Source organism: Cyprinodon variegatus, unplaced genomic scaffold, assembly GCF_000732505.1.
Source record: "Cyprinodon variegatus isolate N-32 unplaced genomic scaffold, C_variegatus-1.0 Scaffold63, whole genome shotgun sequence".
In the NCBI taxonomy this organism is placed as follows: Eukaryota; Metazoa; Chordata; class Actinopteri; order Cyprinodontiformes; family Cyprinodontidae; genus Cyprinodon; species Cyprinodon variegatus.
The window spans coordinates 161658-174144 of record NW_015150516.1 but is presented as its reverse complement, the minus strand read 5'-3'; the positions used below and the strand labels follow the sequence as shown (position 1 = coordinate 174144).

The 12487-nt window shown below is 42.7% G+C and overlaps 1 protein-coding gene across 3 annotated transcripts in view; it reads left to right on the top strand.

Moving 5' to 3' along the window:
* LOC107082826 (von Willebrand factor D and EGF domain-containing protein-like) overlaps positions 1–12487 on the top strand; it is a 37979-nt gene that overhangs the window by 7231 nt on the left and 18261 nt on the right. For 2 of the 3 annotated variants that reach the window (XM_015371705.1, XM_015371703.1), the window contains exons 3-19: positions 286–514; positions 595–660; positions 749–981; positions 2472–2561; positions 2642–2783; positions 4190–4407; positions 5109–5182; positions 5267–5540; positions 5635–5837; positions 5958–6814; positions 6925–7061; positions 7140–7301; positions 7380–7484; positions 8933–9047; positions 11489–11754; positions 11824–12043; positions 12124–12261. In XM_015371705.1, coding sequence (XP_015227191.1) covers positions 286–514; positions 595–660; positions 749–981; positions 2472–2561; positions 2642–2783; positions 4190–4407; positions 5109–5182; positions 5267–5540; positions 5635–5837; positions 5958–6814; positions 6925–7061; positions 7140–7301; positions 7380–7484; positions 8933–9047; positions 11489–11754; positions 11824–12043; positions 12124–12261 — 3529 coding nt within the window. The remainder of the gene's footprint in view (positions 1–285; positions 515–594; positions 661–748; positions 982–2471; positions 2562–2641; positions 2784–4189; positions 4408–5108; positions 5183–5266; positions 5541–5634; positions 5838–5957; positions 6815–6924; positions 7062–7139; positions 7302–7379; positions 7485–8932; positions 9048–11488; positions 11755–11823; positions 12044–12123; positions 12262–12487) is intronic. The other variant, XM_015371704.1, reaches the window with a different exon arrangement.

The window sequence follows — 12487 nt, the reverse complement described above, 5'->3', positions numbered from 1 at the left end:
CGATACTGCACAGCCAGGTATCAGGGCCAAAAAAATGGCATCGGCGCGGCACTAGATATGAGGAAGAACTTTCCCACGAATCGTGGTCAAAGTCAGGATTGTATAAAAGCCTCTATTTCTGAGCAGCTGCCATAGAAGGTTTGGATCGTTTCTCACCTCGACTTTGTCATGGTGCTTATTACACTAGCAGACAGCTTTAATAAGCACCTTTAGCCCAGGTGCGGGGAATAACAAACTCCTGCAGATAATAACTGGTTCTGCTGATGCTCCTCTGACCTCCTGCAGATGAACCGCTGTGGTACCCAGGCTCCCATCTGGCTGTCGCTGAAGGACAGCTCTCTGCCTCGACCCGGCCAAACCCGCCAGCTCTCCGCCTGCGCCACCTGGCAGTTCTTCCAAGGCAGCACCAAAGACTGCTGCCTTTTCCGCATCCCCATCACGGTGAGGAACTGCGGCGAGTTCCTGGTCTACTATCTGCAGCCGACGCAGGGCTGCATGGGATACTGTGCTAAAGGTGAAAATTGGGACGTTTTTTTTTTTTTATTTCTAACAATGTTGATGATAAAAGATTATCTAATTAAACTCATGTCTCAGTTGCTCCAGAGTTAGGATCTAGAGCCTGTTTACCAGGAGAAGCAGATGTTAACGGCCAATGCAAAGGTATTACTCTTGGAAATTTAGAACAAAATCTTTTGCAAAACATTCACATTTCATATAAAACCCCTAAACTATGCATGCACATTCCCAGCTCTGGTCCCTTCCTTACCTTCCCGACCGGTGATCACAGCAGAGCTCATTGGACACAGCGTCCACCTCCGGTGCTCCTTTGTCCCGCCGCCCTGGAGCCAGACGCTGGGCTTCCAGGTGGTTTGGGCCAGACACATCAGTAACAAGATGAAGGTCGAGATCAGGCAGGAATCCACGCTGAAGCACTTCTCCCTGGTGGAGATGGATGGCGTTCACTTCCGGCTGGGAGAAACGGTAATTTTCAACAGACTGTGTTGGGATTATTGGAGGGAGGGGAGCACATGTGGAAGGCCTCAGCCTTCGAGCAGCAGCATGAGATATGGATCACACTGAGCTAGTTTATGTTTTGTGCCGGGCTCAGTCCGAGAAAGTAAAAGCAGACGGTTAATGTTTTTTCAGACTGAGTTAGAAGAAAGCAAGTGGAAGGTGGAGAAGTGAAATCAAATGCAGGTTGGGAAAAGCCTTGATGCACGTGGGTTTCATTTACTTACACCACAATCTTTACAGTGGATTCCAGCTACACATTGACACAGGTTAAAGGGGTTGAACACCAAGTGGAATTAATATTAAAAAAAAGGGGAGTAATTAGACAGGAAATAAAATGATAATGGAAAAGGGCTGAAAGTTCAGGAAAAGGAAATGAAGACGGCTCACACCTTCACAGCTTTTCAGTGAATAAGCCCAGAAACCCCAGCGAGGGAAACGCAGGGACATCTGGACAGAGTCCATCTATCCGTCCATCCATAGAAGAGCATTAGGCAAGGAAATAATATAAAAAGAAATGTAAACAAATTTAGCCAGGAAGTTTTAACATACAAAGGAAAATAAATGGATAGGCACCAGAACCTCAGGGTCAATCTATACTGTTCCAACAGCCAAATGAACAAGCAAAACATCCATAATTTCTAAATAAAGACAAACTATACTTTCCTACAGACTTTGCTAACAAATAGACGCATACGGTATATGTAAACATCCAGGCTTTTTAGATAAAAGGTAAAGTGGATCAAATTCTTTCAGGTTTGAGTTCTGGAGCTAACATCTTTTCCATTGTCATTACTTACCTACTTTTATCAATAATCATTCTGCATAAAATGTATTTTTACAAGTACTAATATATCTACATAAATTGATTATTTAATAAGTTTTTATAAAGTATATAGTTATTTATCTATGATTTCACTAAAGACTCCTAGATGAATGCAGAGACACATAATTTTCTCTTTACCCCATAAAACACAAAATGTAGTTCTGAAAAGAGCAGGAATTCTGTACTCATCTTTAATGTTAGTATATTGACGTTCATAATTAACCACAGTCTTTTAGTTATCAAGTAATTATGAATATCTGAAAAAAATAGTAAGTAATATATGGAAATGTTTAATGTTTTGAATATTCCACTTGATTATTAGGGGGAAAACAATGGTAGGGGTGGCCACAGGGGTGGCCAATGATTGACTAAAGGTGGCCATGGCCACCTCTGGCCCCCCATTGAGCTCTGCCCTTGAGTTTGACTATTTTTTCCTGCATTTGGTCGACTCATTTTGCTTCTAACTTAAACGGAAGCATTTAAAAAAACTATCAGGCAGCTGAGGACAGAACCATTAGCCACTTTTGAAGTCCTGTTTCATGTTGACCTTGTTCTAAACAGAAAGGAGAAAGGATTTATAGATTAGATATGCATTTCTCCCTCAGTGATCTTACAAATCTTTGTTTCTTTGCAGTTCTCATGCAGTGTGACGACATTCAAAGTCAACTCCAACAACACCAGATCCTCCATAAGAGAAAGTGAAAGCTTCTACGCCGGGTTAAAGGTAATACTTTGGTTTCTCTCATGATCTTAATGATTAAAACCAATTTCCTTCACCAGCTTAACTTATTTTTCCCTCCACAGTTTTCTCCCGACTCTCTTCATATAGCAGAGAACAACAAGGAGCATGAGGTAACCGTCCACAGCACGGTCCCCATTCCATGCTTCAACTCTGACCTCGGCCAGCAGTGTGGAGTCCCTCTGGCTCTGAGCGTCCATGAACCAGGTCAGATCTGTGAGGATAAATCCGTTAACAGCTGCTTCATCTGTTTTTATTACCAAATAAAGGAGGCAGATGGAAGCAAATAATGTAATATCCACATTTTAACAGAACAATTGCTTGATTGCTGCATCGTTGCTGACTTTTTAAAGCAATTGAAGGTCTCTAGACAAGCTTACATGCAGTTAAGTCCGTAGTTTTTTAATTAATGGATGAAGGGCTCTAATGGGAAGAGAGGTTAAATTGGAATCTTGTACCAGGAGAACCTCACAGCACCATCGCACCTCAGAATAATATTCAAATTAGGATCCCCTACTCTAAAGTAAAACTCTGGCCATCAATAACAATATTGTCATCTTTTAACATCCCCATAGGTTCCTGCATGGACACTGGTCTAACAAAACATCCCTATTTTGTGATCCTCTATGCAGATGATATCTTATTCGCAGATTATAGACATGCAATATTAAAACATGAACATAATAGCAGAAATCCATTACCTTATTCCCACATGTGCTACTTTTGTTTCGTCTGCGGTAATCAGCTCTGTTCTTTTGAAGCCAAACAGCGGGACTTAGCTGCAGATAAAAACCTAATCTGATCTGGTTATTCACTGGAATAACCAGTGATCACCTTTTGCCAAAAGGTGTCAAGTATTTGGTATTTACTATAGTGCAAAGATTTATACAAGTACTCTTGATCTCTGGTTTCCAAAAATGAAAGAAATTAGTATCTGGAACAAAAACATCAGGGACCTTTGTTCCCAGACAATGCAAGACTTCAAGGAAAAACTCTCCAACTGCGATACAACTAATGGCAATATCCAAAGCTCAATGATGACCCACAATGAAGATGCATCAGCAAGTAATTTCATGTACTTACTGATGGGGGAAGACTTTCACAAATGAACCCCAATTTTGAAAAAAAAAAAGAAAGAAAAAGAGGGATCATGCCTCAAAAAGGACCAAAGACAAATACCATCATGGCACCTCAATGGTAACACATGGAACAACAGATTGGCAGTTGTTGAGAGCGAATTGTAGCTTTAAAGACTCCTGTTTCTAGACTAAACAAACAGCAGCAACTCAAGCTTAAATACAGGCATCATGTCCGGGTTAACTGAAGTGTGAAGGTCTTGTGTGGTCTATAAAAGTTACTGTGAAATTTTCAAAATGTGAAGGTCTTGTGTGGACAGTGCATTGGTGATAATGTAAGCCTTAAGCTAAGACTTAATAATTTCATAAAGGATTAGTATGAAGGTTATAAAGTCCTCTGCTGGAATCTGTGTTTTTGTTTTTCCTGACAATCCTGTAAATCATCACATCAAAGCCTGCTGAGAAGTTGTCATTACAGTTCAGTAGACATCTGTGCCATCTGTTAATGTTAACTAAACACCTTGTTGACATCCACAGACAGCCTTAGGCACGAGGTCCCCAATGTGGTGCTGTCCGCCTGCCAGGTGGAGATGCAGCCGAAACCCTGCAGCGATGGCGCCTGTGGAAGCGCAACGTTTGTCCTCACTGCTGTGACAGATTTCACACGTGATGGAAATAGACTGAGCCTGGTCTCTGCTTTGCCTGGACCAGGTGCACCAAGACTCTGGAGGAGCTATACCCCAACATCTATGAAGGTGGGCCTTCATAGGGAGAGATTCATGCAGTGGATTAAATTACCACTGACAACATTTTTGGTTTGGAGATTGCACTTTTTGGATATTTTTCCCCATCATGCCCTCAGCTTCTTTCAGCAGTAGAAAAATACATTTTCCTGCAAAAACGGTCATTCTAAAATTACTAGATGTACAAATCCTCCCCACCCACTTGAGTCAGAGATCTCAGTCTGGGTTAAGCCGGCTTCACTTGCAGATCTTCCAGGATCTTTCAGGATTATTTTATGAAATAATACCGCTGTGTGCAATTTATTAAAAGTGATCTTGTCTGCTACCAAAAAAAGCTCAGGTCTCAATTCAATAATATCTGACATGTTGGGTTGTCCTAGCCGAATATTGTACCATATGTGGCGTTAGGAGCAAACTGTTCAATTTGATGTGTGGCCAATCAGAAAGGGTTCTCTTGGGAGGAAAAATAGAAAACTGGTCTGGTTGCTTTGATTATATTAATTTGATTAAGGGTCCGAGTTCTGAATTCTGCATTCCTTGAGACCATGTCTACCAAAAGGGATTATATTATATGTCTGTTTATTTTATAAGTAGGGTCATCAAACATTAATGAAACCTAATTTTAGCTCTAAACAATTATCTGAACTTTTTACATCTTTAACTGAAATTGAAAAAGCCCAGATGTGTCCGCCTAACCTGTGCCCTTCTTCCAGGTCATTGTCCAGGACATTCCCACTTCCATCTGTTACTCTTTGACTGACCCACATGTCATCACATTTGATCGCAGGTAATTAATACCTCAAAATTGGTTCCATAGAAACAGATCAACTGTATTAAAACCATGATATTGTCTTGAATCTGCTATTTCTAGGCGTTATGAGAACCACCAGACTGGCACATTTGTTCTGTATCGAAGTCTTGCCAGGAGGTTTGAGGTCCATTCTCGCCAGTGGGACTGTGGAAGCAGACACTGCTCAGTGGCCTGCAATTGTGGCGTCGCTGTGCAGGAGGGGAATGACATAGCAGTCCTTGACATGTGCAATGGCCAGCTTCAAGAAACTCGACCTCAACTTATTTTAAAGAACCTTGGAGATGAGGGTAGTCGGGTCAGGGTCCTGGAATCCCATCAGGGAAAGAAGGTCACCGTAGGTATCTGAAAATTTTACCACATCGTTTTTGATTAAATTGTGCTTAGATTATGGATATTTACTTCCACCAATATTAACTCCCATGTTGTAGTTCATCTTTCCCTCCGGGGCCTTTGTCAGGGCAGATGTCAGTGACTGGGGGATTAGCTTGTCCGTGAGAGCCCCAAGCATCGACTTCCGCAACACTCAGGGACTGTGTGGAACCTTTGACCGCAACAGCAGCAATGACTTCCATGGTTCAAACAGTGGCTTTTACGCTACTGAACAGCTGGATCGCTTCATTGAGGACTGGAGGTCAGCAAATTAAACTTAAGAGAAGGTCTTTGCTTAAGACCCGATTCAATTGAAGTTCCTGATTCTCTGATGCATCTTCAGAGTTCCTTGATGTAATCGTTTTCATTTCTTTTGTGTTAGGATAGCTCCTGGGGAGAGTTTATTTGACAGTACACCACATGTGATCACTCAAAAGGCCAGGCAGCCTTTTTGTCAGTGCCACAAGGAGTATACCCCCTCTCAACAATATAGTAGAGGGATGGTACACAGTTATTCGGGTCACTCTGACTGCACTGCATACGATAATGTGGATTACACATCGGTTTTTCCTTCCATGGATACAACAGTGGAATACATTAAGAGCCCCAAAAGTCCCCTGCATGACCTTTGGATTAAAGGGGAGAAAAATCAACATGGCGACAATTTTGGACTGGATGAAGAGTTGAGGGAAGATCTGCTGCTTTCCGTAGAAAGACCAAAGAGACAGGCTGTATTTGAATTTCAGCCAGTCTTTGTCGCTCAAAGCCTGAGCCAAGCAGATTTGGAAGGTCTTTCCTATTTTTTCCCTGAAGATCACCTGGCAGAAGCTAGACCAAAAGTTCAGCCCAAGTGGCCTACACCGACGGGGCTGACGTCAGCCAAAGCCCTGGAGGTATGCAAGCTGGCCTTGGTCAACTCCACTGTTGGTACCATGTGTGGAAGTCTGCTGGGACGCCATCTTGACGAGGCGGTGGATCTCTGTATGATGGATCTACAGCTGAAGGATGACTTGGGCTGGGAGGAAGCCCTCCTGCCCTTCCTGGAGAACGAGTGTGAAAGACAGCTGCTGGAGAATAGGACCCAGCGGGCCATGGAGGCTCATACTTCACCAGGTACCTCTGGTGAAGTGCTGATGGCACTGCGTTGCCCAAACTTGTGCAATGGTAATGGAGAGTGCACCGAGTGGGGTTGCCAGTGTTATTCCAGTTACAGCAACCATGACTGCAGCCTTGCCATCAGTAAGTATCTGTGAATAATCCTTGAACATTTTCTAGAATCGGTGAATTGTGTTAATGGCATTACAGAATTGTCAGTTTGAAATCTAGTGAACAAACAACTCTTCCAACAGGTCAGCCAATTGAGATAACCGATTTGGAAAATGGTGGACTATGCGACATCCGAACCTTTGACTGTCGCAGTGTTCGAGTCTTTGGCCTGGGCTTCATTGATTCTGCGGACCTGAGCTGCCTCGCCACAAGACTGAAGGTGAGTAAAGGCAAAGTTGGGCTAAGAGGCCTTAAGACAAAAGCATTGTTGCAGTTTCTTTCTCAACTTCCTCTACAGTACATTAACAACGGTTGGATTCCAGAGGAACAGCACAAGACAAAGGCAACTTTCCTCAGCTCCAAGACTTTGGACTGTGTTGTTCCCTCACTTAGCAGCACCGCCATCAATACAGAAGACTTCATGATGATCAACAAACCATACGCACGCTGGGACATCAAGGTACTATATTTACCTGTAGTTTTTTGGTCGTTTTCTAAAAGGTATATATTTATTTTGGTGCTTTATCTGGGTTTTTAGGTGACCAATGATGGCTCCCAGTACAGCCAGGCAAAGATTCTGACGATTTATGATGGCGCTTGCCAGGTCTGCGAGGCATCAAACTCAGGGCTGTGTAAATTAAAGGTAACCGCTTTGTCAAAAGGGGTTCAGTGTTGTTTTCCATTTCACCTCACGAAAATACAACAGAATATGACAGCAATATGCCTCCAGAGGATTTCTTGCAGCTTTCCCTAATGCTATGGAACTTTTTCATGTGATTTCAGGGGTGTTCAGTGGAAGAGTTTTTGCTTATAGTCTACATGGGTCTGACTAAAAGCAGTCAGTCATTTTATGCTTCTTGCTTAACAGCTGCTTTATTTAGAGACTCTAAACTCCTATAAAATAGTACAGAGGGGTCTTTTATCATTGCTGGGAACCATCGTTTATATGTCTGCAAATAGGCAAACAACCTAGAGTGAAAACAGCCGCACAAACAGCCGCAAAGATGAGTCAAAAAGATGTGCAGATGTTTAAAAAGGATGTGAGGAGCAAGAAGCGCATGATAGTTATATGAAGCATTAAAGGAATAGTACACCCAAAACATGATTAGCCTTCATTTTCTACTCACCCCCATGCTGAACAACACTCTGGAGTACTTTTTTGATATCTCAAATGCATCTGGAGATCTGGGAGGCTTCTTGCTGTCTGTTGACATTCAAATAATGGAGGTCTATGGTGCCCGAGACAGAAAGGTCCATAAAAGTCCACAAAAAACGTGTCAATATTCCTCCATACTGCTCGTCCAATGTATTCCAAGTGTCCTGAGTGGGTAGCATCCAGAATTTACTCGAAACAAAGTCATTTAGAATGTTTTTAGAGCATAAACAGTAGTGTATAGGATTTCCTGAAAGCGCGCGCCGGCGCGTTCATGACGCTACGGAAGCCGACAGACCAAACCACATGAAAGTGCGCATTCAGCGTCTGCTCTGCCAATAATGCAAGCATAGAAGAAGAAATGTGCTGTTTACCTGTGCAAAGAAAGAAACAACGAAAGAAAAATGTCTGAGGACTTCAGTGTTGAGGAAGAGCATGAGTTCTTTGCCGAGCTGAATGCGCACTTTCATCTGGTTTGGTCTGCCGCGGTTTCCGTTGTGTCGTGAACGCGCTTTCAGGAAATCCTATACACTACTGTTTATGCTCTAAAAACATTCTAAATGACTTCGTTTCGAGTAAATTATGGATGCTACCCACTCAGGACACTTGGAATACATTGGACGAGCAGTATGGAGGAATATTGACACGTTTTTTGTGGACTTTTATGGACCTTTCTGTCTCGGGCGCCATAGACCTCCATTATTTGAATGTCAGCAGACAGCAAGAAGCCTCCCAGATCTCCAGATGCATTTGAGATATCAAAAAAGTACTCCAGAGTGTTGTTCAGCATGGGGGTGAGTAGAAAATGAAGGCTAATCATGTTTTGGGTGTACTATTCCTTTAATACAATATTAGAGCTGATTTCCTAATACTAACATATAGTTTGTTGCAAAAAGAAGATTGTTAACTTTTTCTGTTTCCTTCATCTTTGGTTCTAGGAGAACTCTTGTAACATTGATGGGATGTGTTTTGCAGCCGGAAGCATCAATCCCAGCAGCCCTTGCTTTATCTGTCAACCAGACGCCTCCAAATTCACCTGGTCTTTAAACCAAGGTATGAAAATCATTTAACTGAAAAATAAAAAATAACAGCAGCTGATGTAAAGTGAGGTAGAACTGCATGAAACTGCGTATATTAGCAGGATTCCTGGCTGGCTGCTGCTGTAGTGGGAGTCCAGCTGGGATCCTGTTTGTCTCCATTAGCAGATAAAAGGAGCTTTCCCAGCATGTTCTGACCTGTCGTTTAACCACTGCTGGGGTAGGAGTGGGGGTAAATCACATGTTTGATCCACACAGCAGCACAGAGGGACTATCATACTGGGAGAAGTGAGGCTACCCTGCAGTAAATGTCTAAGTGAATCAAGTGTTATTCCCATAATCAGCCCCTGATCTTAACCAAAACACAAAGCACCACCAGGACCCAAGTACTTTATCTTGACAAGTTAAAGTCCTCACAGGTTTCAGAGATATGATTAAACCAGAAAATGGCATTAATCATTTCTCTAACTGACATTAAATCGGACGTTTTTCTTTTTTGAGTCGGTCAGGATTAGCAAAAGTATTGTTTTGCACCAACATCAGCTTGTGGCTTTTAGTGAACCTGGTCATTTCTATAAAGATGAATCCACCAAACAAAAACGGCATTTTGGAGAATTTTGCTTTTGATCAGAAACTCAAATACAGTCCTTCCCAGTTATCAGTCCTGGTCTGGTTTCCTGGTTCGGGTAAAATGTTTGTTGGAAGAGGATTGGAGTAAGAACACCCCTCTAGGGGGCGCCGTTCCCAATCAATAACGCAGTTGGATAACGCTTCGACCTGGATCATCTCAGCTAGAGACAATTAGCAGAGGTTTGGACATTTTATATTAATCAGCCATTGAGGTAAAAGGAGTCTCAAACTAGCCAATTAAGAGTTATTGTTCTGGGACACAGAGTTACTAAATATAGATGAATTCATCCTTCTGCTATCAGTAACATTAATACTAAAAAAGTGTTTTAACAGGTGATAATTTAAAATCAAAGCAGGTTTAAAAAAAAAAAAACACAAGATGCTTTAAGAAATCCAACATCCTAAAGTATTTTAGACATACAGGAGACTCTCGCTGCTTTTAATAAGAATGTTGATGTTTGACGAATCAGAAAGAGGTGGAACAAGTTTAACATCTGTGGAATATTTGCACCAAATAAACATCTGCTCTCTGAGGTCAGACTGAAGTTTCCCCAAATAGAAAGCAAACAAAAACCTGGGGTCCCATTTATCAAAGACTGTGCAGGATCCATATTAAAAATGTGTGTACGCCCGGGAGGTGGAAAGCAAAATATTCTTTAAATGTATTAAACTATGCACAAAAAAACTACATTTGCTAGAAAAGTCCCAGCTGCACAGAAACAAGGCTCCACCTTCTGTTGGTCCCTCTACATGCCGACATTAAACCATCAAAGATCCATGCAAAGCAAAGCACATCCAAAATCTGCGCACTCATGAATAAATAGTGCGAGAAAAACCTCATATTTTCAAACCAAGTTTGTTTTTAATAAATCACAACCTTCCATTTTAAACATATATAAGCTTGATAAATTAAGTCAATATAGTTTATTTCTATAGCGCCAATTCTCAACACGTCATCTGCAGTCAAATTGATTCAAAGTTTTCTATCCAAGGAAAACCAATTGATTCCATGGACTAATTTACTCGGAGGCAATCCCTCTCACTAAGCATGTTTGTAGTGACAGTGGAGAGGAAAAACTTCCTTTTAACAGGAAGAAACCTCCAGCAGAACCAGGCTCAGTGTGAGCGGCCATCTGCCGAGGCCGACGGGGGTTTAAGACAGAAGCGGAGATAGAAAAAGCAGCTGTAAAATGCGACTCCGTCCAGGAACCACAGTCAGGCAGACGAGCTCTGAGCCAGCTCCCATGTCAGAGGATGAAGAGAGCACATCCAGCCAGTCACAGTCAGAGAAACAGGACTACACTGAAAAACAGGCCAACCTCCAACATCTAAAAACAAAGGTGGCAGCAGCACAGCTGATATTTCTCTCCAGGATGGAGTCATCCCATGCTGTAGCAGCAGATGTGTCTTTATAAACTTTGAAATATCAGATAAACAGTGTAGACTAGTGTAATGTTATGGCTGAAAAGGCATTTAATGAGATTAAACATTAGAACTCAGTGAGTTGCAGGAGAGCAGAGCCACTTTGGAGATGAAAAAGTCAAATCTCCAGGGTTGGTTCATGCTCCTCTGCTGTAAGCCAAGCAGTATTAGAAGCATGATCCCTGTACAGGAAGCTAACTGATCTTGGATGCTGCAGCTGGAGACATGAGCATGCCTGTTTACAGTGACTCATCCAGGAAAGGCCTGGTCGTAAAGAGTCTCCCTGAGCACAGGAAGCCTCTGTCATCAAATATCAGAAGGTGCAGAAGAGTAAATGAGAAGGTTGGGATAACCAGAGGTGTTGCTTTGATATCCCACCGGATAACAGTCGTTTCTGTTTTCCAGTCAACGAGCCTCCATCCTTCCACCTGCCTCAGAGCGGTTTGCGCACGTTCGCCGGAGAGAATTTCGTCTTCCAGTTTGCGGCGTCTGACCCTGAGGGGTCAGCTCTGCTTTTTCAGCTGGAGGAGGGGCCAGAGAAGGCGGTTCTCTCTCCAGCTGGCCTCCTCATCTGGAGGGTCCCATCAGTTCAGCTGGAGGAGGTGGTTCAGCAGACCTTCACTTTCACTCTCTCTGATGAGTGCAACGCTCAGAGCGCCTTTACAGTGGAGGTAAAGTTAAATAAAGCAGCAGGGTTGATACAGTCAAGGCTTCATCAGCTAATTTTGTGCATCGCTTAGGTTGATGTGGTGCCATGCGGTTGCCTGAATGGAGGGACATGCGTGACAGACGTCAGTTTTCCTGCAGGCAGTGGAAAGTACTTATGCGTTTGTCCTGAGGGCAAACAGGGCAAGTTCTGCGGAGAGGAGGTAGATCCATGTTTGTCGTCTCCATGTGCAGCCGGCAGGTGCATCCGCACAGCCAGCGGGTACAGATGCGACTGTCCCGTCGGCCTGAGAGGTAAGAACAGACGGGTTTTAACACCAGACATGAATACAGAATCTCTCTGTGACATCATCGGCTTTTGCTTTTGTTTGCAGGCTTAACATGCCAGGAGGACATCGATGAGTGTGACAGGAATCCATGTTTTCCAGGAGTCCGGTGCTTCAACAGCATCGGCTCCTTCAGCTGTGGTCCATGCCCCAAAGGCATGCTGGGAAACGGGACAACTTGTACAGGTACGATTGGAGTAACTCCGTTTTCTCACCAATAATTACCGTTTTCATGATTTTTCTCATTTAAATTATAGGTCTTCCTTATAAATCAGGAATAATCAAATTAACTAGAAGTAAAGATATTTCCCTTTATGTGGCACAGTTCTAGATCGTTCAAGTTTACATTTCTACACTGCAAAAACGACCTAGAAATAAGTACAAAAATACTTAAATTAAGAGAATTTACTCT